The sequence below is a fragment of the Pteropus medius genome, unplaced genomic scaffold (assembly GCF_902729225.1).
Source record: "Pteropus medius unplaced genomic scaffold, Ma_sr-lr_union100, whole genome shotgun sequence".
Taxonomy (NCBI): Eukaryota; Metazoa; Chordata; class Mammalia; order Chiroptera; family Pteropodidae; genus Pteropus; species Pteropus medius.
The window spans coordinates 351188-377305 of record NW_024355523.1 but is presented as its reverse complement, the minus strand read 5'-3'; the positions used below and the strand labels follow the sequence as shown (position 1 = coordinate 377305).

The 26118-nt window shown below is 30.7% G+C and overlaps 1 protein-coding gene across 1 annotated transcript in view; it reads right to left on the bottom strand.

Moving 5' to 3' along the window:
* DYNC2H1 (dynein cytoplasmic 2 heavy chain 1) overlaps nucleotides 1-26118 on the bottom strand; it is a 255285-nt gene that overhangs the window by 144065 nt on the left and 85102 nt on the right. The window contains exons 56-65 of the mRNA XM_039858749.1: nucleotides 22873-22986; nucleotides 22124-22284; nucleotides 21017-21140; nucleotides 20082-20203; nucleotides 14182-14268; nucleotides 10978-11104; nucleotides 9304-9445; nucleotides 8606-8715; nucleotides 2225-2323; nucleotides 754-877 (exon numbers count right to left, since the gene is read on the bottom strand). Of these exons, the coding sequence (XP_039714683.1) occupies nucleotides 754-877; nucleotides 2225-2323; nucleotides 8606-8715; nucleotides 9304-9445; nucleotides 10978-11104; nucleotides 14182-14268; nucleotides 20082-20203; nucleotides 21017-21140; nucleotides 22124-22284; nucleotides 22873-22986 (1210 nt within the window). The remainder of the gene's footprint in view (nucleotides 1-753; nucleotides 878-2224; nucleotides 2324-8605; nucleotides 8716-9303; nucleotides 9446-10977; nucleotides 11105-14181; nucleotides 14269-20081; nucleotides 20204-21016; nucleotides 21141-22123; nucleotides 22285-22872; nucleotides 22987-26118) is intronic.

Genomic DNA, 26118 nt, shown 5'->3' with positions numbered 1-26118 from the left:
GTCTGGGTTAGGTGCCCATGCAGAAAAGAGGTAACATAGCAGTCCTGAGACTCTTAAAAAGTCTTGCTTACAAGGTAGGCCCACAAATGGAATCTGGAAATTTGGATTTAGAGAGGGTTCTCACCATTCCCAGATCACATAAGAGTGACTCACTGTGCTTCAACTGATTGTACAAACAATGGGGTTAATGCTAAACACCTGCTTTCCTTTGAGGAGTCTGGAATTTTGCAACATGCCTAGAAGAATGTGCCTACATAATCAGGCCCAATAAAAACTCTGGGAACTGAGTCTCTAATAAGCTTCCTTGGTAGACATCATTTCATAAGCGCTGTCACAATCTAGTCCTGGGGGAATTAAGTACTGCCAGTGTGACTCCAATGGAAGATTGCATCTGGTTTCTTGACTCCTGACTTCACCTATGTGCCTTTTCTCTTTGCTGACTTTGCTTTGAATACTTTCCCTGCAATAAATCTTAGCCATGAATGTGACTATACTAGGTTCTATATGTATTCCCAATAAAACACTATACTCAGGAGCAGCCTTAGAGATCCCCAATACAGTGCCTCTTTTAGAAAGGCACTTTAAGAATTTACTTGCTATTACTATTAGACTCTAATGACATTACCATCATCCTCCCCAAAAAGTTTCTATTTCCTAAGATTCAGTGGCAAGACAAAAAAAAAGTCAGTTATGAACTTAATTACTGTGGAAATTTTAAAAACAATTACTCTCTGAAAACTGTTAAATATTTACCTTGAGCAACCAGATCTCGTCTCAATAATGGATAAAGAACAGGTTCTACGCCATCCATCTCTTGTATTATAAGGGTTTTCCCAAAACGTACTGCCAACTCGAGAGCTGTGATAAAGTTACTATCCTAAGAGAATAAAAAAGAATACATATTAATTCTTTTATTTCCTTAATATTTACAAAGGCTCTTACAGATAATGAATGAAAATATTAACAAGAATAATATGAGTATTTTAAAATTTAATATGCATGTTAACAATTCAGATTATTTATGATTGCTTTTCTAGTTATAAGTACTTGGTGATGAATTATTTTAGTTGAATAAATTATCAAATAAATTTCATAAATAATTTAAATAGACATATAAGAAAATAAGGATTTTTATATTAACAATAAAAAAAGCCTCTTTCAGTCTTCTACTATAATTTCAAATTGATGCAGAAACAAATTTTGAAATTCTATATGCAATAAGTTACTCACCCAACTGTTAATAAGAACTATTTTGGTTTTGTTCAAAATTAAATATTCAATGGAACAAGAAAGGCAAGATGATAAATTCTAGTAAACTTTTCTTAGCGTAGTAGGCCTAATCAGAGTAAAAAAAAAAAACCTTTAAACGAAATTCTGGCTAGGGAAAGACTAGTTTCAAATATCACTCCAGACCTCTAACTGTGGTTAAAATAAATTAAACATTTGAAATAATAATTATTAAGATCTACTACAAACTATAAGTATTTTGTATATTATGTAATTTACAATTCTTCTTAACACATGCAAATGAAGTAAATATCCCCATTTTATAAGTACCTTTTATAGAGGTAAGTTTTCAATCACCTGAAGACTATCTATGAAAACTAATCACACACTAGAACATTCTCAAAATAAAGAAGAAAAAAACCTGGCCAAAAAAATTTCCTTGGCAAGATAAATATGACAGTGAGAAGTCACTACCCAAAAGATTATGATTACATTTAACTACAAATGTCAAATTTTAGGACACATCAAAGGTGTTCTTGGTGAGTTAAAGGAACAATGAAATTATAAGCCACACCAAGAGAAACTATAAATATGCTAAAAATCTAGGAGGCTTTCTTCAAGCTAAGTTAGTAACTCTTACTTCTACAGGATCTTATACTTGTGTCTTTAATCATAATTTAGTATAAACATTATAAATTGTCTCTCTAGCCTATGAGACTATCATTTCCATGCGGCAGGAGCTGTGACTACTGTACACATTACTAAATTCCTAGGGCTTAAATCAATGCCCTGCACATAAAAGGAATCAAAGATTCTTATCTCTTCTTTATAAATTAGAAAACTGAAGCTAAAAGAGTTACATTTCTTTCCCCAGGTCCCATACCAGGTAAATTATAAGGCTCCACTTTGAATCTGTATTTTCTGATTACAGACCCAGACTTCTTTTCATCATAAGATGCCATTACTAGTTGGTATCTAAATTACAAGCAATACGTACCTGCTGGTTAATAACTTCCAAGCGCGAGTCTTTCAAATGTGTCTTTAACCATTCCGTAGCTTGGGAAGAAGGGTCTATAAGAAATGGGCATACACGACTCTAATTTAAAAAAAAAAAAAAAGAAAACAAGTTTTTAGGAAATAATTTCCTAAAATTTTATGAATTACTTATTGAGTTTTTCTCTCAATCTTTGGAGACTATAAATATGTAACCATGAGGAAGAATTAATTAAAAGTAGTTTTTAACTCTATCAGGCGCCATATTAATAAATTTTAGAGTGATCAGTAATTAAGTTTAACTACAATAAGTATAGTCCTTACTGTAGAGCCCTAGACAGTAACATAGGCAATCAGTGCTCTAGACAATTAAGTTATTGCCTTACTATATATTCTTTGGTTGAATAAGACATAAAGACCTTGAAAGACAAATAAGAACTAATCACAAAAGTATTAATAAAATAATTTTCAATATAATTTCTTATATTTAAGATATTAATTTTTAGAAAGCAGCATATAGTTAATGTGACAAAAGAAGTGTCATAGAAGAGAAAATTACATAAATTATAGTTTTAGATCTAATGAACTAGGAACTAAATGCATTACAGAATACCCTGCGTTAATTAATAATTAAACTCAAACAAATAGAAAATTAAAAACCAGTGAAAATCCCCACATACGATGCCACTTATCAGATGAAAGGAAGCCAATTATATATATAATAAATTTAAATATATGTAAATATATGAGTAAATAATTATTCATATATATAAAAGTCATCTAATAATCATTGTTATCTAATACATCAGATTTAAATAACAATGAATGACCTAATTTTTCTTAAATTTTCACATTTATTTAAAAAACATAATGCAGTTGTATGCTATAGGGATAATAAAACACATGAAGGTCGAAGTGAAATGAAGACTTAGAAATGAAGTATGTCTAATAAGGACAAGATGTTATTTCGGTGATGCAGCAAGGAATTTAAAACAGCTTTATTATTTTTTAAAATTCTCTGGAAACAACACACCCCACCTCCTTTTCGCTTGTACCTAAAATGAACCACAGTTCCCTCAGTGTCACACTCCTGTGTGATCTTCACCCAGCATCTATTTCTGGAGGTTTCACTTACTGCTCCATCATATAAATCTGCTATTTCCAGCAAAATGAGATGGTTAGTAAATATGCTTTTAAGTATTACCTATGCCTAGATTTTAGATGTTATTCTATGCTAGCATTCAGCAGCAAATATTTAACAAGTCTTCTAGTTTTTCTAACCATGAAAATAACAATTTTAAATTTTTTAAAAAGTTCTTACCCATGTTTTCAAACCAATGATCTGATGCAGTTAAAAAAAAAAAAAGATAAAGTTTCAGAAAATCATGTTTTAGCACAGAAAATATGAATAAGAATTTCAGAGTACTCATGGACATGGACAATAGACTAATGGTTACCAGAGGGTCGGGTGGAGGAGGAGGGATAAAAGGGGTCAAATATGTGATGATAAAAAGAAATCTAATCTAACACACAATGCAATATATGTGTGTGTCTGTGTGTATGTGTGTGTGTACATATATATGTATATGCATTACTGTTAAATTGTACATCTGAAACTTATTAGATTTGGTTAACCGACATCACCATAATAAAAATGAATAATTAAAAAAAATAATTTCAGAGTATTTCAAGTTTACATTCATTTATTTATACTTTTCCAGAGAGATTTAGACAAAATCTCTAAGGCATATTTTACGTTTGTATTTCATTATTAAATGTAGTTAAATGCTACATGTAAGAAATTATATTAGATCCAAAAATGTCAAGCTTTTATTCATTCATTCATTCATTCATTCATTCATCTACCATACGTTGCTTAACTACAGTAACATAATGTGAGCGGTACAGAAATTATAACATTCCCTTATCTTCAATCACTTCACATGCAATAACGAAGTAAACAATTAAAGAGGACACAATATTCTATGGAATCAAAGGGAGAGCTATGGGAATTTGCTAGGAAGCAATTCAAGTTAAACTAAGAAAGATAAAATAAACTTAGTTTCGCAAAGAAGTGAAAAAGCATTTCAGGCAAAGACAACAGCATGATGGAGAGAGGAATAAAAAGCCTGGGTGCATTTGGAAAACTACCAGTAGGCTGGCATAGCTGGAGTAAAAACAGTAGGCAATATAATGCTGCAGGAATAATCACAGTCTTTCTGATCATGACGAGCTTTTCATGCCATGTTTAAAGATAATGAAATTCTTATACTTCAGGCAATGGGAAGTTACTGAAATATATTAATCCAGAGACTGTCATGATCAGATTAACATTTTAGACCAATCATCTCAATAGCAGTAAGGAAATAATACTAGAGGCATGGGACCAACTGAAATAATCATATAATTGTCCAGATATAAAATATAGAAGGTCTAAATATAGAAGACCTAACTGGCAATGGATATGGTTAGAAGAGGATAAAAGCATAACATATTTGAGAAATTGATTTCACAAGACTTGCTGAATTAGTAACCATAGGTAAAATTAAAGAAACATAGTGAGAATGACTTGCAGTTTGCATCTTTCGTTACTGGGCCAAGTACAACATCTCCATTGGTAGGAAATAAAAGAGAAGCAGTTTATAGCAAGTGGGGAAGGAAGAAAAAAGATAGAGTGAATAGCTACCTTTGCCTACCTTTCATATCAAACTCAATATATTTTTGTTGGGATTATCAATCATCTAACACTGCCCCCAAAGAACAAGCAAGTGACACAAGCAAATCAATCAGAATCCTTTTGAAGTTATGACATAAATGCACTGGAGCAGGGAGCAGAGGTGAAGAAACATCTTTAGTCTGGAAGTATATACTCTGATAACCGTTAAGTCTAGAGTCACCAATGGCCATCCTAATGCAGGATGTGAGAATAAATCCATCTCTTAAGATGGAGAGAGAGAATGATGTCCTGGTAACACCATCTGAATACTAAACCTAGTCCCAATCTTTTGAACATCTCAGTTACTTAAAAACATAAGTTGCTTTTTTTTTTTTTTTTTTTGCTTAAATAGATTGTATTTGGCCATTGAAAGATTCTTGACTAAAAATAATAATAATGATGATGATGATGATGATGATGATGATTAGTTAAGAGACAGCCTGAGCTACCTAGGAAGGAAGTTCTAGGTAATATCAAACAGGGAGTTAGAACTATAGATCAAGAGCTCAGAACAGAGGTCACAGGCTAGAGATATACAATACTTCCTTTAATTCTTCACTCCTTGGTTGGGGTAAAGAGAAGACTGGGCAGAGGATATTTTTGAAAGAGATTATTTCAAAACATCTAGGATATTCTGTAATTTTATTTATATTTTTAATACCTGTAAGCAGGATAAGAGTAGAAACATTTTATAAATAAAACTAAGCCTATCTATAGATTAGTTAAGAAAAATTATATTAACAGGAATAATACAAATTTAATGAATTTAAAAATATACACAAAAACACATGCACAGGTATGAAAGGCAGTTTTACAGCATAGACTGGCTAGATGGCAATGTCTGAATCTTGGCTCTACCACTTGATAGCTTTGTGACCTTGGACAAGCAACTTAAACCTTCTGTGCTTCAATTTCCACATCTATGAAAAGGATAATACATGCACCTACTAGATAGGGTTTTGTAAATTCGATGAGTTTAGTATTTAAGTGTTTTACCTGTATTAATTGTTAAATAATAATAATATATGCATAACATAGCAAGTATGCATAGTGTTGATTGTTATGTTAATTATTTGGGATTTATTTGAAAAAGAACAATTCCTTATTTGATTTACCTTTATAACTGTATATTCTTCAGACTAGTATTAAATTAGTCTACATTTCCTCAGTATACACTAAATGGTAGGAAGGAAAAATTTGGATACAATATACATATAATGTATTATTTATTAATCAATGTCACCTCAATAAATTTAATTTAAAAAGAAAGAAAATAAACAGAAAACATAATTAACTTAACTGGAAAAAAAAATTCTGAGTCATTTAAAGAAAATTTATTTGACACTTAACTGTCTATATATAATAAAAACCAAATAATTAATACGTGTCTTCACAAGAAAAGTGTATAATACTGTGAGATTAAAATTTATAATACTATGATATTTAAATTAATCCTCTTTTCCACCTTTTTGGATATTTTCGCTCACATCTTTCTCCATATGTTCTAATAGCCTTATGCTCTTCATTAATGCACTGAATCCCAAAATATTAAAAAGATCATATAATTTATCACCCCAACCAGGGAACTTTTGAGAGTAAAAGGAAAACTGCTAATAATTACATCAGGACAACAGGCAGAAATCACAGCAATCCACTATATACAGTCATCATGGCCAAGTTCTTTCCCTGTCCCTCAAGGACATAGATAATGTGAGCTTACTACTAATTTAATCAATCTAATTCTTGTTACAGACCAATGACAGATAATTATTTGACTATTTCCTCTCCCAGACAATAAATGCACTTCAATAGTTAGCTTAACTTAAATATGGTCATTCTAAGTAAGCATCTTTGTAAGACAAAGAAATAATTTGGGCTTTTCTTAGCACCAATTAATAAGTGACTACAGGCCTTAAATGTGGACCTCCACTGAGAGGGAGAATCTCAGAAAAGCTCTAGTATAGTTAATCAGATGTAATACCTCCCTGATTCAAAAATACATTTTATTAATTATATCGAGCCATTTTTTCTCAGGAAGACTTCCTAGAAACCCAGTTTGTATATATTTAGAGATCTAATTTCATGTTCATCACATATACTACACGTTGATGTTAAAGAGATGTTTTAGACATGCTATCCAATCACACCCTTACCTATAACGGTGTATTCTAAACCTAATATACTTTAGAATTGAGATAGAGTGTTGATCCTAATGGCAAATTCATTTCAACAGAATAACTAATTACTCTAAAATATTTTTCCAAATAGTTTTTGTTTTGTCATGTAAATGCTTATAAGTATCTATAAGAAACTTGGCAATATTAAATATAAAGTAAGTTTATTATTAAAATTAATTTTAAAAACAATTTCTCATATATTTATAAGGAAAGATAATCAGAATACAAAAGTACTTATCAGTAAAATTAAATTATCATCAATAAAAAAATTATTGCAATAGCTTTTCTAAAGGTTCACCCCCCTGATTTCTTATGAAATAAAAAAAGAATACTTAAACTGTGTTTTAAAATCTGCAAATGATTGCTTTCTTATATTACCGATAAAGGAAAAAGAGGCAATTACAAAAGTCTGGAGAAAGAATAACAAATATGATTTAAAAAATCACACGATTTGCTATAACTGAATGAACTTATTTATATACACATTTAGAGTTCCAGATTTGTAATTCTAGTGTAAAAAATAATAATGAGAAACGTTTAAAAAATAAATTAAAGAACAAGCCAAATCAACCATTTAATCTTTGGCTACCAATTTCTCTACTGGTAACATGCTAATGTAATGAGCCAAAGTATATTAGCTGATTAAAAGTACTAATCGAACTAAATTATCCAAGAATGAACAGAGCCCACAAAACATTTCTTATAATATTATGCATGTGTTACCTAAAGAGGAGCATTTACTGTTCATGCTTTCTCTGAGACTTTGCAGATATGAAATAAGGAAATGGTGTGTGGGCAGAGAGGTTACAGAGAAAACAGAAAATTGGTGTCTCATAAACTATTGAGATAGAAAAAAAAAAACAGGAAAAAAAATTATATTATCATGGGGCAAAATTATCTTCCAGGTTCCATAACAGAAAGGTAAACCAAGTTAATGGAAAAAAAAAAAAACTTCACTGAAATAAATTACTTATACATGATTTGGAATTTGTTTTTTTATGTTAATAAGGTTATAATAGTTTCAAGTTTAAACAATGACTTTTGGGACACATATACTATGTGAAAAAATAATTTTCCAAAATATGTATATGATCAATCTCTAACTTATGGCCCAAAATTTATCTCATCTTCACTTTATATAACTTTGTTTTAAAAAGAAAAATATTTAAAAATATAAAATCATATACACTAGATGAAGGAACTATACAACCAAATAAATTGGGTATTCAAAAATATTTTCTATTACTATTAAGGAATTCAATTTAGAATATTTTGTCATCAAAACACTACTACTTATACTTTTATAGTAAGGTAAAAAATAAATTACACTGGAAATTATAGATTTATCAACCGAATCATAAATAAATTTTCATTAGCAAAATATTTTCACATTTATTTAACAACTGTGAAAGCCTAAGAATTTGAAGAAGGTAATTCTTGGAGCAAGCTTCAAAAGAAACATCTCTTATGGGAAAATAAATGGATTAATTACCTGTAAGATAACAATAGCATTTTCTATGGAAAGGTCATCTGATGGTAGTCCCTCACTTTTCCAAATTAACTGCTCACTTTCAGTACAAAGAAATCTCCTCAGATCAAATTCTGAAAAGTTAAAGTTATCAATAATACTTTACTATAACAATCTTGTACTTGACAAAGGAAAGGAAACTAAAATTATTTAAAATATACTCAAACAAAACTTCTGTGATTATCCTTAATATTCAATCCATTCTTCCCCCATTTAACACCAGAAGCTAAGGGGAAAATCAGCTTAAAAAGAAAAACAAATGCAAAGAAATGGCATTCAGTTAATTTATATTTTATCTATTAAATGAATGTTTCACAGCTATAATAATTTGTGAAAACCACAAAATTCACAAGGAGTTTTGGAGTTCCTGCATCTTATCATAAGATATAAAACTGCTATAAAATTAAAGTAATAAAATGTTTAACTGCAATCATGTAATATCAACAATAATTCAGTGGTCTGTTTTATAGAGTTTAGGAATAGAAGAATCATTATAATAAAACAATTATCAGAACATTTGCAGAATTTGGCAAACCTAAAGTAGCTATGGTATTTTTAACTTACAGAAAATTTTCTCATTTAAAACAAGAAAAATGGCAAAAAACAAAAGATGCATTTTTAGTATGCTGAAATTTCAAATTCATTTATAACTATATACAAACTTTCAAGACAAGCTGACTTAGTCCATTCTTCCAAACAGGCTTTTCTCAGACCCTCGGGAGCAGCAGAAAGATATGTAATAAATGCAGCAGCTAGTTGAGCTCGTTTAGGAAGAGTAGCTAATTCCTCTGTTATCTCTGCAACCTGAAAAAAAAAGAGAGAATGATGTATGGATGTGTTTTAACATGAAAAAAAAAATGACAGCTTCATAAATTAGAATTTTGACTGTGGAAAAAATAATTTATGGATTTAAATTACTTTAAACCGATCTTGAATACAACTGTCAAAATGTAAAAACTTCAATAAGGTCTTCCACGTCACTGATATTAAACGAATGTATGACATCCCAATATATTTGTAAAGATAAATATATGTTGTCATTGAAAGTTCCAAATGATTTTAATGAATGAAAAACTTTTGTCTCAATCACAGTTAAATATGTATTGTAAATGAGCATCATTTTGTAAAACACAAGTAAGATGTAGTATGAAAACACAAGTAAGATGTAGTATGAAAACAAACATGAAGCATGGAGACTCATTATCTAAAAGCATAGTGTACCTAAAGCATAAGTTTCAGCAGAAAGAGTAGCAATAAAAAAGCAAAGAAAAAAGAGAGAAAGACTAGAGGGAGAAAGATTGTGAAAAGTTTCTCATGCCATTCAAAAGACTTCTATTTTAACCTGTGGTAATAATAAGCCATTAAAAGTGCTTAAAGAGGGCAGTGAGTGATGTGATGAGACTGGGTTTAAGGAATGCAAAACAAACCAATTAAAGGGTCAGATAGGAAGGAGACAAGTTAGGAGAATTCAGGAGAAAAAAGAAAGGGATTGGCATTAAGGATAGAAGGCAAATATGAGAGATATTTGTAAGTGGATATGACAAGTAAACAATAGTCTAAGACAACCACATGTTTTTAGTTTTAATGCCTTGAAGAAAGATGCCTTATGAGAGATAAGAAATAAAAGATTCGGGATGAGAAAAAGAAAATAAGTTAATTTATACATGTTATGTTTCAGTTCCAGAGACAGTTAAATGCAATTATCTAAAGGGTAATTGAAAATATGAATTTAAAACTCAGCTAACTAGAAATATAGCTCTGGTCAGCATCAGAGTACAGGATACTCTTACGACTAAATGAAATAACATCAGAATACTTGCAGAGAAAGGAGCTGAGAAGGGGCATAGTTAGGGCAATCAAACATTATTGGATGAGCAGATGAGGAGAATCTGGTGAGGGAGGGAATTTAACTGGTTAAAGAAAAACAAACAAACAAAAAACAAAGTCAACACTTTAACAGAGTTAAAATAATAGTAATAGAAAAAGTAAATGGCTAACGCTGTCAATTCCTTAGGTTATTGTCCTGGTGAAGTTAAATTAAAAAAAAAAAATCTCTAAGCTTAGAGTGTCCAATTTTCCATGGACTCATTTTGTCCCTGCTCTTCTCCACATTAACATAGATAACTAAAAAAGGGATAGGTTGTTTTGTCTCAAATCCATTCATATAAAGATACTTTGCTTAAAGATTAATTCACATAACAGCCATTAATATCTAGATTATTTATCTTAAGCTGAAATTTAATGGGTATTTCTTTCCTTTTTTAAACAAATAGACAACATTACAGAATTCCTGTATTTTAAAGGAAGCCCCTTTTTGACCTCTCTCTCAAACAAACCTGTGTATTCCATCTCTTGTGTTCTCTATCAAGCTGATTAATTAAGACTTCTGCAGCTTTAATTGTTTCTTGTGCTTTGCTTACTTCAGATTCAAGTTTGGCAGCTTCTGAAGTCCTGCTCTGAAATCTATGAAAACATTAAAATCTAATTAAAGGCAAAGAGATTTAAGAGGGATTTGATTAATTAACCTTAAGTAGTAAACTTTTATATGAAAATTTAATTAATGATACTACTGATAATATTGTGTCAAAATATCATCAACAGAACAGACACATGTGCCAGTACATATATACTTAAAGTGTAGCATTCTCACAGAGACTTAAGTCCCTGTTCAAACTTCTCCATTTGACATTGAAGGCCCTGTCATAGGTTGATCCAATCTATCGTTTCAGTTTTATTTTATTCTATTCCAGTCCAGCAAAATTATATGTAAACATCTGAATAATTTTATATTTTCATAAAATGCTCTATCCTTTATCTGCTATGCCCTTCTTCAGGATATATTCAGAATATCTTCCATCCCTTCCTCATCCCTATCCCACTCCTCACTCTAATTCTCTCAAACATCTACCTATAAAAAACAAAATTTTAAACTTCACCTCAAATATTCAGTCAACTGTATATATTCTCCCCCTATATATCCATTCACCAAAGTTTGTAACTCTTTTTAAATTATTTTCCTAAAAAAATACTTGTACAAATTTATTATTCTATTACATAAACTAATAATATTCCACATGATTAGTTAGTCCTTCAACACTTATGTTAATTGCCTACAAATGCACAGGATATGGAAACATATCCAAACAGATTACTGCACGGTTCTCACCAAGAATCAACAGAGGATCTAAAATTCATGTGTGGGTGTGTCTGATATTAAGTTTGATGTACTTTACAGCATACATCATTGCCTGTTGAAGTGCTCTATTCCTTCTCTTAGACATACGACACTATAGAACACAGATATCCAATAGGGTAGCCACCAGCCACATGTGGCTACTGAGATTTAAATTAATGAAAATTAAATATGATTTGAAATTCAGTTCCTCAGTCGTATTACCCACATTCCAAATTCTCAATAGTCTCAAATTACTAGTGACTACCATATTGGATAGCACAGATTATATAACATTTCCATCATCTCATAAAATCCATTGGATGCACTACTTTGGATCTGGAAACAGACCATAACACCTTTACTTACCTCAACAATTCATACTACACCTTGTACATGGTTTTGCAGTATATATTTGATTAAATTTACTTGCACATTTCTGTACAAGTGATATTAAAAATGGCAAATGTCTCCTTAATTTTGTCTAATTAGAATTTAAAAATTGATAGATCATGCTTATTTTTCAACTCTCTTCTTCTTTATAAATAACCGAAAATAAGATTGTCACTCACAACCTAGAGTTAATTAAATCTTAATTAAGGATCATGATAAATAACTACTGTTAACAAGAATTCACTCATTCTTGACAATGACTCTAAAATGGAAAATGCCATTTTGTTTCACTCAAAATTAAAAGTTAATTCCAAATTTTTTCATAATAATCCTCCTAAAATACTGGTAGTATTATATAGTGATTAAGAACAGGAAATGCATAAAGTTAGGCAAATCAAGATTTTAATGCTAGCTTAGTCATTTACTAGCTGCTCAACTTAGGCAAAAAGTAACTTTTCTAATCTTCAGCTTCCTAATATGCAAAATGGAAGAATATCCACCTTTTAGTATTGTTTTAAGTACTAAAAAAGATAAATGTTTAAGGTGTCTAGTACAACACCTCACACATGTGCAAATGACTTATAAACGGAATCAAACATTACTACCATAGCTAACTACTCAATAAATATTAAACAATTAGCTGAATATTAAATACTGATTCTGAGCATATGATACTAAAAAGAATGAAATATTTTTCTTACAGTTCACAAATTATACCTGGAAGAAAATAATGTGATTTCTTTCCTATGTTTCTAACGTAAAAAATATTCAGGAATATCAAAAACATTGAATTTATGAGTTTGAGGTTTTTGGGTTTTTTTTTCTATGAGTAAATATATATAAATATAAAGAGAATATTATTCTTGACTACATATAGAGAAAAATTGGTAGTTTTTAGTCTAACAAATTCCTTTTTGGTACAATAATTTATATTTCTTCCTTAAGAAAAAAAGGAAATGTAACACATCATTTGAAAAAAAATGTTTTTAGAAAAGATTCAGTTTCATAAAACTGAAAGCAAATGATAACATATACTATATTTAATCTCACATAGTAGTCTCCACCCCACCCCCTGTGGTTTTGTTTTCTAGGGATTCAGTTACCTTCGGTCAACTACAGTCCAAAAAAGTTAAATGAAAAATTCCAGAAACAAATAATTCATAAATTTTAAATTGCAAGCCATTCTGAGTAGCGTGATGATATCTCATGCCATCCTCAAATGCTTTCATGCCCAAGAAATGAATCATCCCTTTGTCCAGGATATCCATGCTGTATCTGCTACCCACTGTTAGTCACTTAGCAACCATCTGCTTTATCGGATCAACTGTCACAGTATCACAGTGCCTGTATTCAAGTAACACTTATTTTACTTAATAATGACCCTAAGGTGCAAGAGTAGTGATGCTGGCAGTTCGAACATATCAAAGAAAAGCTGCAAAGTGCTTTGTTTAAGCGAAAAGGTGAAAGTTCCTGACTTAATAATAATTAAAAAAGACAGATGCTGAGGTTACTAAGATCTATGGTAACAATGAATCTTCTAGCTGTGAAATTGTGAAAAAGAAAAAAGAAATTCATGCTAGTTTTGCTGCTGAACCTCAAGCCACAAAAGTTATGGCCACAGTGCCTGATAAGTGCTTAGTTAAGATGGAAAAGGCATTAAATTTGTGGGTAAAGATGTGAACAGAAAATGTGTTCCTATTGATGGTAACATGTTACATCAAAAAGTAATGAGTATATATTAAGACTTCAAAAAGGGATCCCCTGAAACCAGTGACTACATTCACATAACTTTTATTATGGTATTTCATTATAATTGCTCCATTTTATTATGTTATTGTTAATATCTTATTGCACCTAATGCATAAATTAAACTTTAGCATAGGTATGTATGTAGAAGAAAAAACACAGCAGAAATAGGCTTCAGTACTATCCACATTTTCAGGCATCGACTGGGGGTATACATTTATAAACTTACTTTTCTTTGAGTTCTGATACTTTTTGACCAACAGAATTAAGAAGTTCCTCTAGTTTCCTTTTTCTGTCTTCAGTTTTCTTCAAATTTCTAAAATATAATTCAATTTTATAAAAGTCAATCTATTTTAGATGCCAACAAAATGCAGCAACAGCACCTTAAAATGTAATCTTGCAGTAAATAAATAACAACAGTCAATAATTCAGTAGTCATTATAATTTTACTTAGAATTTTATTTGAAAACGATGCTAAAATTAAAAGTATATTCTCCGGGAGTACTAAAATATATAAAGCTGTACTAAGAGAACTAAAGGGAAAAACTGACCAAAACACAACTATAAGAGGTGATCTAAATTCCCAAATGACAGCCATGAACAGATCATCTGAACAAAAAATCAATAAGGAAATCAGCCTTAAATAACACATTAGACCAAATGAACATGATTGATATTTACAGAGCCTTTCATCCCAGAACAGCAAGTTACACATTCTTTTCTAGTGCATATGGAATATTCTCAAGAATAGACCATATCTTGAGACACAAAACTAGCCTCAGCAAATTTAAGAAGACTGAAATCATACCAAGCATATTCTCCAACCGCAATGCTTTGAAATTGGAAATCAACAGCACGAAAAAAGGAAAAACTACAAATATGTGGAAATTAAACTACGTGCTAAGACTGGGTTGAAGAAGAAATATAAGAAAAGATCAAAAGATACATAGAGACAAATGAGAATGACAATATGACATATCAAAACTTTCAGGATAGAGCAAAAGAAACAATAAGAGGGAAGTTTATATCATTACAGGCCTATTTCAAAAAAAACAAGAAAAATCCAAAGTAAACCTAACAGTTCAACATAAAGAACTAGAAAAAGAACAAATGAACCCAAAGTTAGTAAAAGAAAAGAAATAATAAAAATTAGAGCAAAATTAAATGAAATAGAAAAAAAAGGCAATAGACAAAATTAATGCAACCAAGTTCTTTGAAAAGACTAATAAAATGGACGAATCTCCGTCTGGACTAAGGGAAAAAGAGAAATGTCTCAAATAAAATCAGAAATGAACTAGGAGAAATTATGACAACGCCACAGAAATACAAAAAACCATACTATGAAAGACTATATGCCACCAAATTCAATAATCTAGAAGAATTGGACAAGTTCTTAGAAATAGATAATCTTCCTAGACTGAATCACAAAGAACTAGGAAATCTAAATAGACCAATCAACGGTAAGGAAATTGAAACAATCATCAAAAACCCCCAAAAAAGTAAAAGTCCAGGACTAGATGACTTCATTAGTGAATTCTATCAAACATGCAAAGAAGATTTAATACCTATCCTTCTCAAAATCTTCCAAAAAACTGAATAAGAGGCATCTATGCTAATTCATTTTATGAGGCAAAACCAACAATTCCCTGATACCAAAACCTGGCAAGGATAACACACTCAAAAAAGAAAATTACAGACCAATATCTCTGATGAATACAGATACAGAAATCCTAAACAGAATAAAAATTTGAAGACAACAATACATTAAAAAGATAACACATCATGATCAAGTGGGGTTCATACCAGGGGTGCAAAGGATGGTTTAACATATGCAAATCAATGTGATAAACATTAACAAAATAAAGATTAGAAATAAATTATATGATCGTATCAATAGATGCAGAAACAGCATTTGACAAGATACAACATCCATTTACGAATAAAATACCCAATAAAACGCATACAAAAGGAAAGCACCTCAACATAATAAAGGCCATATGTAACAAATCCTCAGCCAATATCATACTCAATGGTGAAAAACTAAAAACTTTTCCCCTAAGATGAGAAACAAGACAAGGATGCACCCTTTACCACTGTTATTCAATATAGTACTGGAAGTCCTAGCCAGAGCAATCAGACAAAAGAAAAAAATTAAAGGCATCCAAATTGGGAATGAAGAATTCAAACTGTCACTTTTTGCAGACAACATGATTCTTTAGATAGAAAACCCTAAAGACTCTACCAAAAACTATTAGAAACAATGAACAAATACTGTAAAGTTGTAAGATACAAAAATCAATGTATAAAAATCCTTTGAATTCCTATACACTAACAATAAAATTTCAGAAAAAGAAATGAAAAAAAAATTATTCCTTTTGCAATTGCAAAAAAAAGAATAAAATAGCTAGAAATAAACTTAACAAAGGATGTGAAAGATCCATATACTGAAAACTACAAGATATTATTAAAAGAAACTGAAGAAAATATAAAGAAATGGAAGATATTCTGCATTTGTGGATTGGAAGAATTAACATAGTAAAAATGGCCATATTAACCAAAACAATATACAGATTTAAAGCAATCCCCATCAAAATCCCAATGACATTTTTTAAGGAAATAGAACAACAACAAAAAAAATCATCAGGTTTGTATGGGACCACTAAATACCCCTGGAAAGCCAAAGCAATCCTGAGAAAAAAAACAAAACTGGAGGTATGGAGGTATCAAATTATACTACAAAGCAACAATATTCAAAACAGCATGGTATTGGCAGAAAAACAGAAGCACAGACCAATGGAACAGAGTTGAGAACCCATAAATAAACCCACATATATTTGGGCAAATAATTTTCGACAAAGGAGCCAAAAACAAACAATGGAGAAAGGAAAGCCTCTTCAATAAATGGTGCTGGGAAAATTGGAAAGCCACGTGCAAATGAATGACTAGACTGCTATCAGTTGCCTTATACAAACATCAACTCAAAATGGATCAAAGACCTAAATATAAGACCTGAAATAATAAATTGCCGAGAAGGAAACACAGGCATTAAACTCATAGACATTGCAATGAGGATTTTATGAATTTGACCTCAAAAGCAAGGGAAGTAAAAGGAAAATAAATGAATGAGACTACATCAAATTAAAAAGCTTCTGCACAGCAAAAGAAACCATCAACAAGACAAAGAGGCAACCAACTGGATGAGAGAAGATATTTGCAAACAATGCCTACAATAAGATGTACAAAGAACTCATACAATTCAACAATAAAAAAAAAAATCCAATTAAAAAATGGGCAGAGGACCTGAACAGGCACTTCTTCCAAGAAGACATATAGCCAAAAGATATATAAAAAGATGCTCAACTTCACGAGCTATAAGAGAAATACAAATCAAAACCACAATGAGGTACCTCCTCACACCTGTTAGAATGCCTATTATCAGCAAGGCAAGAAATAAGTGTTGGAGAGGCTGTAAAGAAAAAGGAACCATCGTAGACTGCTAGTGAGAATGTAAACTGGTACAGCCACTATGGAAAACAGTATGGAGGTTCCTCAAAAAACTAAGACTAGAGTTATCATATGACCCAGCAATCCCTCTTCTGGGTATCTAACCAAAAAATTTGTAAACATTTATTCGTAAAGTTACACGTACCCCTATGTTCATTGCAACATTATTCACCGTGGCCAAGACATGGAAACAACTGAAGTGTCCTTAAATAGATGACTGGATAAAGAACATGTGGTACATATATAGAATAGAATACTACTTAGCCATAAGAAAAGATGAAATACTGCCATTTGTGATAATATGCATCAATCTTGAGAATCTCATACTAAATGAAATAAGTCAGATGGAAAACTCAAGAACCATATGATTTCATTCGTATGTGGGATATAAAACTGAAAGCAACAAAACAACAAAAACTCAGACACAGACAGCAGTATAGTGGTTACCAGAAAAAAGGGGGGATGGGTGGAAGGTAGAAGAGAGTAAAGAGGGGTCAAATATATGGTGACGGAAAGAGAGTTGACTTTGGATGGTGAACACACAATGCAATATACAGAATATGTACTATAGAATGATATGCTTAAACCTATATAATTTTATTAAGCAATGTCATCCCAGCAAATTTAATAAATTTTTTAAGCGTATTCTCTGACTTACCCATACCACTTCCAGGAGTCTACATTTAAAAACACTTGTATGTGTAGATTTCTGGATAAAAATGGTAGAGTAAACATGGTCATTTATTTTCTATCCCCTCTCTAAAACCCTATCAAATGAAACCAAGGGAATAAAAAAGATTTACATGTACAATGATAAAGAGAATGAGAGAGAAAAGTATTGCAAAAGAGTAACTTTAATAAAAATTTGAAAGGTGATAACGTACCAGAATACAAAAAAGTCAAATGGCTGCAAGAAGAAAAGCCAAAACAAGACTTCTAAAATGCTCAAGAAATGTAGACAACAGATGACTCTGAAGATAACAGAGCTAAATGCAGAGGATTGTTCAGTAGTCGATATTATAAATTCCTTCCTCCATTAAAAGTGGGACTATCTTCTTATCACAGTCCTGGAAATCAAGATTATATCCCTCATCAGGCCCCATCTACTTTTATTCACACCCTATGCAGAAGCTATGAGGATTCTTCTAGAGAAATGGGTGACTTCCTTCCCCCACACCAAATACCCACAAATATTGAGAGGTTGCTATCAAATGGTCAGTCCATATGGCTGCATACTGCTGGGCATTTGTACATTGCACAAATCAACTGGAGGGTTTCTCCAAAGACAGACTGCAAGACCTCTCTCCTCCCCACTCTGCATATCTGATTCAGTATGAATGGAGCACAAAAATGTGTACTTTTAACAACTTCCCAGGTAACAATAATGCAGTTGATTTAGGGACCACACTTTGAGAACCACTACAATAGAATAAGGCCTTCAAAATTGTGAGCTCAAACTATTCCCAGCCTAGTATTCTAAACTTAGCTCCAATTATTGACCACATATAATGATAATACAGATAATTTTAGACATGCAAGATTTCAAAATATTTTTTATCCCATTTATCCTTTCTTAGAAAGCTAATGTGGAAGATGCCTTCTAGAAAAATGAAGGACTAAACTAAGAAAGAGTAAGGCAAGGACCCATAATAAAAGAATATAATCAGAAAAAAATACAATAGTAATCCCCAGAAAAATGAAGAGAAGTCTCAAGATAATAGCTGTAAGCAGTAGGCCTAGGGAAGAATTAATCCACATTGGAACAGAAGGACAAAAGGCTCTATAATGCTAAGAAAAAAATTAAAGGAACACATATATTCTGAATATGTTTTAGGGTCTGAAAAGAAGGTCACAGATAAATTTGTAAAATGTAAACAAAAAAACAACCAAAAAAAATGAGGCAGTTATTAATATTAAAAATAATTAAAAGGTATACAAGAAAATATACTCATAAAACTTATGTCTCAGATGTGAAAATACTTAGAAAAAATAACATAAACATTTAATAATTTAACATAAAAATTGAGAAAACTGAGTTCAGAACAAGTTCAAATCCTTGTCCAGAATAAGAATAGATGATGTCAAAAACTGAACAATCACGAACATAACTTACCTCTTAGTCTGCACTGAAAATAAAATAAAATACAATAGCAAAGAGAATAACAAATTGAAGTTTTAAGCCCCAAAAGTAAATGGTTAAATTTTCTCCCACCTGCCAGACAACGTTTTAGAAAATACATACTAAGTATTTCCTAGCACTTACAAGATGAAAACAAATATAAAAGCCCTAAATTTCCAAAACCTAGTTTTTGTACTTTAACATTATTCCTTTTCAAAACTTTAGTTCTTTCTAAAGAAATTTCTACCAACATAATAATGCTAGGAAAAAGAGTGAGTTGGTTCTACTAGCCATCTCCTAATTCTTTTTTCTTTTTTTCTTTTTTTTGGTCTGTTTAACATTTAATTTGTACTTAATTGACTCACTTTATATGTTTTCTTATTGTCAGCTGCCTTTTTAGATATAGATAAAAAACAAATCCTAAATAAATGTTAATAATATAACTAAGTCATCAAGTTGATGAGAATAATAAAGGTTAGAATTGTTTATATTTTATATTCACTTACGATTCTAATCCCGCCTGTTCAGTTTCCAAAGGCTGAATTCGTTCCAAGACATGGGAATACTGCACATTTGCTTTAACCCAGGCAGCCAAAGGAGCAGCTGCAGTACTGGCACGCTTAGCATTCTGAAAAACCCATCAGAAGTTATTCGGCATCCCAACTTAATTTCAAATAAAAGTTAATGCTAGTAGTATATGGACTTCAGCATTTATTTCATGACTTATCCCTCTAAATAAAGTTTTGGATTTACAGCTAAAATAAAGTGAATTGCTATCTTCAGATCTTTTTTACTTTTTGCATTAAAACAAATCTTTTTGAACTACATACAATCTTTAACATAAGGATAATTTATTGCAACGTAATTACTCTATCAGTCACATTTATAATGACTATGTGTCTGTCTGCAATGTTTGAGCATCAATTCTTTCTCTCTATACATGGGATACTTCTTTATTAGATAAAAGCAACTTTAAAACCACTGCTATTAGTATCAAAGATGTACATATTTTGAACAAGACATCTAAAAAAATACCAGAATCATGAAATTTAAACTATTTGCTAAAATTAGATACAAGTAGCCTAACGCAGACATTTGTTATATATAACAAGTACACAGGAAAACAGAAAAGCATACCAGAATAGTTACAAGTTAAGAACGGATGGACTAGGAACTTAACATTTGACAGCAGATAGTAAGATTCAAATACTACTTATGACAAGACAATAAATTTGCACACAACCCCCAACCTAGATTCTAGTTTACCTAATTCTTCTGGTGAATGCTTCAACCTATAATACCTATAGATTTTTAAAAAATATATTTTAAGTTTTTTAAGCAATCTAAACAATCAGTAATGATAAGTCATCACATTTTAACAACCAAGATATTTATTATATAACATGGAAATAGAATTTATGGCATAACTGTTAAAAATTACCTTTGGATCAAAAGATCCTTTATTTTTAAAAAGAAGTTCTTCAACACTCTCTCTTATTTCCTTTGGAATATTTCGTGCATCAAAGGTTGCTATGTCTTCTCTCACACCTCTTTTTGCAAGGAAACTAAAATTAAAGTATATTATTTCAAATGAATTTAAATAAAATTTGCTATTTCTTACAAAAATATCAATTTAAGAAAATAATGTAATACTTTTAATCTGTTAGCTAACAAAAAAATATGGGATGGAAGTAGTTAAGCTTCTAATGGACAACGATTTTTTTTTTTTTACAGACAAGGAAGAACTCCAAAAAGATACACAACTTTTCTAATATTCTGTGAATAGCTCAGAGCAGTGAAATGAAGAAATTAGAAACATGTTATTCTATCCACATCCCTTTATGTGAGCTACTAGGTATTCATATATTCTAGGATATGCAAGATTTTCTGATTCCTAAGAAAAATATTTTAAGTGTTCCATAAACCTAAGGTATTTTTTATTTAAAGTATTTTAATATTTTAAAGGTATTTTAAAGTGTTCTTTCCCATCTCCAGATAGAAAACTAACTTTACCATCAACTTAAATCCTAAAATGGAATTGAATATCAGCACAAACCACAAGAGCATTGTTATGTAAAACCTAAAGCTATATAGTTGCATATTTAGTTAATACTCAACCTTTTCTCTTCTAGTTTACATCTCGCTGGTAATAATTATATGGCTCTCACTCTTGCTCCCTTTCTCTCTGTCTCTGCCAAGAGTGCAAGACTCTTTGAGAATAGCAATCATACTTTCTTCATCAGTAAACACTGTAAATATAATGCTCTGTACTGTGTGAGGACCAAATAAATGATTATATTTCTTCAGATATTCTTAAAGATTTTAAGATTCTCCTGTTTTGATACTTTTAACAATCACTATGGAGAAAGGAAAATATAGATCCTAATATATGATTACATAGAATATCTCGAAACATCAGGGCAAAGTGTGTAACTAAGCAAATAGATGTAGTAGTTTGGTTTAAGAAACAATATAAAAAATTCTTAAAAACATGAAGCAACGTGTAATTCCCTGATGAAATAACATTTTCACATATTCAAAAACTTACCTTTTCATGCTCACCCAAGATGTATCAAAGATACCCATCAACCTTAAAACACCTTCAAGAATGTCTCTGATTACATCAGGTGGCATACGCAGTGAGCGAATTTCTGAAAGGGATTCTGGCTTAATGTTTCCAACTGCTAGTTTAGCTTCATTGACTAGAGGCTAAAAAAAAGGGGGCTTTTTTACTTCCCAAAAAATTATATGAAAAAATTAACTCTTTACAAATTATTGAATACTTATCATTTTAATAAAAATGACTCTAGTTACAAATACCCTTTTTCTTCAAATATAAAAATGCTTTAAAACACACAAAGTACAAAATGTTCAAGTTGAGACAGTAAGAGTTCTTGCCACCATAACTGCAAATGTCTAATAAGGAAAATATAATTTGTTTTAAGACAATTTGCCGTTTTCAAGAGATTCTTTATTTTCTAAGACTAGTTGGCTAATTTAGTCAAAGCTTGAGAAAAAGAACCCAAGAGTTCATCTTAATTTACCTACAACACATTTTTTTCCTCTATAGTCAAAACAACACATGGAAAACAAAGATTATTTTTAATTATCATCAGTTAATTCACTTACTTCTCCTGGAAGACTTTTCTTCCTGCTTCACTTTTATAAATAATATTCTGGTTAAAGCCACTTTTGATAATACTATTAGAAAATAAGGAGCAAATTATGTTTAAACTCCTACATAATTGGTAGTCAAAAATGTAAATGACCCTTACAATGTTTCCTTTTTTAACTTACCTGTACCTCTTTTAATTCATCATCAATTTTGTTTTTTCTTTCTTCAATTTTAACAACTTCTTCTGCTATTTTGTGCTTTAGTCTTTCAAGTTCTGTCTTTTGCTCACTGGCATCCTATAGGAATATTTAAATGGCATTCCAATCAATTTTAATGCACTCAATATTGAAAAGCATGATACCAAAAAATATAATTTATTTTTAAATAACATTTTCTATTAAATGTTTTCCTGATGGTAACTGACATGAGTTTCAAATGTGCCCAGGAAACCAATGATATAATTTTGTAAAATATATATATAAATATATATATATATATAAACATACACACTATCAGAAAATTTGGATGCTTTACTTGTTTTAATTTTTTAATAGCAAAGCAATAAATGCTTATTATAGAAAAATCAAACAGGTCAGAAAAGCATAATTTAGAAAATTATCATAACACACATTTAATATTTGCCAACAAAGAACCCAGAGAGGTCTGTTCCACTATGTTCATTTCATAAATGAGAAAACTAAAAATGAAGTCTTCTATAATTCTAATAGTAGAGACTAATATCTTAGAGACTACTGACAGTATATTAGAAGTTTGTGTCTATATACTTCATTTTAGACAAAAATTGAAATAAAAAATGATGGCAAATATATGAACCAATATTAGTAAAGTTCAAAGAACCCTAAATTATATATCAATAACATATGAACTTTTTGCTCATGAATGTAAAATCAATGGTCCCACATATATAAAAATGCTTTAATATTATAAATATTTTTATTTGGTTTATTTATGCTAATAGAAAAACCAAAGAAGAAATTTGTCAAGAGATATTTCAAAAGTCCTTATAACGGTTGTTCTCAACCATATTATAATCATTCAGGTAGCTTAAAAACAAATGCAGGGTATCCCCTTGCCAAACATGTTGATATATTTAATGTGGATGCAGCTAGTACACAGATAATTTTAAACTTTCCAGGTGGTTCCAATCTATTGCCAAAGTTGAGACTTACTGAACCAACCAACTTTTCCTTATATTCCACTCTTATTTTCAGGTACTTTACACACCAGCTCAAATGGAATTTTCTATAATCCACAGCATTTCCACCTTTGTATTTTTGCTACGATTCCTCTATGGGGAGTTATTTTTTCCATCTACACACATCAAAATCTTCCTTAAAGGCCCAGCTGATGTGTTCTTTCTTTTACTAACTTGCTCTTCCATTTGGAAGTTATCCCTATTCTGAGCTCTTACAGCACTTAATTTGTATTTTCCTATGTCACAAACCTAGAGTTGCAAGCTTTAGAAGTTGCACACATTGGTATTTAAGTTGTAGCTCTACACTGTACTTTTTTACAAAATACCTAATAGAAATGTTTGTTATTTAAAATTAAGCAAAATTATTTAAATTATAATATGAGATGCATACTTATTCTTCTGTTAGGCAACACAATTAGCTATAGTCTCAGAAAAACATCTTCTCAGAACATCCCACAGCAGTCAGTGTCTATTACTAATGCTTATTAGAGTTCAAGAGTATAAAGGCCCACAAAGTGCTGAGTATTTTTATAAATATACAATTATCAACAGCATTATCCTTTATGTAGCTTTCACTTTTTCACATTTCAAAATACTCTTTAAAGGTCAGAAGTATTTCACAGACTTTTTAACAATAAAAATAGCTGGTTGCTTTAAATAAATATTTATATTAATTTGGTTCCAAAATGCCTTGAGAAAAAAATATGCTAAAGTTTTATGGTATGAAAATTACATCTGACTTTCTGATATATTACTTACCAAGTCAGGTACTCAATAAAATTATTTTGAAAACACTGAATATGTACATACCCATCAATTATCTGGAAATGTTATTGCCTTTAAAAATTTCCCATATGCCAATGAACTTATTTTGACATATCAGGTGAAATCTTTTCACTATGTAATTCGAATCAGTCCAGATAACCCTCCTGTGAAGCTCACAATATGTAAGTCCCCTTCCCGTATTCAGATTTCCAATAAAGATGACCAGACATAAAAAGAAAGCTTCTTTTATGAATAGTGAGAAAGCAATCAAATGGGGGGGAAATTAAATATATTTAGGAAAGGAAATTTTATAAAATATCCTCTGACAGCTAAGTAAAGATATTATAACAATTTAACCAAAAAAAAAAGTCTACTGCAAAAAGAAAACATTTAGAAGTTCAAAAAAAATAAAATCTCCTGATATAGTAGCTGAAGGAAACTGGACTTTGGGTAGTAAACACACAACAGAATATGCAGATGTCAAATGATAATGTATACCTGAAAATATATTATTGTATTAACCAATGTTACCCCAATAAACTTAATTTAAAAAATATATTTAAAAAAATCTCCTTAAAAATATAACAGAAATAAAAAACTCAATAGCAGAATTTGAAAACAAAGTTGAGGAAATTTTCAAGAAAGTAGAACTAAAAGATAGAGAAGAAAAAAAGGTTAGAAAACATGAAAATTAAAGAACCAGAAGAGGAAATCCTAAGGGTAAATAATAGGAATTCTAAAAAGTAAGACCAGAGAAATGGAGAAAAAGGAATTATCAAGAGAATAATTTAAGGAAATTATCCAGAATTGATCAAGATAAGTTTTCAGGTGGAAAGAACCCACATAGTGTCTGACACAGTGAATGAAAATAAACCTAAACCAAGGTGGAGAATTATAACTTTCAGAACAAAGAAAACAAAGATCTAAAATATTTCAATTGAAAAAAAAAAAACAAAAACAGGACGCCTCAAAAAGATCAAGAATTAAAATAGTATTGAGTATTTCAATCACAATGGAAGCTAGAAGAAAATGAAACAATGCCTTCAATGTCCTGAAGAAAATGTATTCCAACCCGGAACGTTATTCCCAGCACCCAGCCAACCAACCAATCAAGGACAGAGCAGAACATTCATAAAAGTTCAATTTCAAAGCTTATCTCCCGTGAATCCTTTCCCAAGAAGCACTTGGGGATAGACTTCACAGAAACAAAGGAGTAAACCAGATGGTGATGAAGAATGATCTCAGGACAGCAGCTGTGACCAGGCAGAGAGGCATGCAGTTGAGAATGAATCAGAAGATTCTATGAGAGAATGCTGTAGGTGCTGATGAAAATTTTAGAACAGCTAATGCTTTTTGAAGTCTTGCCAGAATACTTTTAAAAAAAAATTTAAATATACAGTTCATGGAGTCATACCACTCCCCTTCCTCACTAGAAGGCTGGACAAAA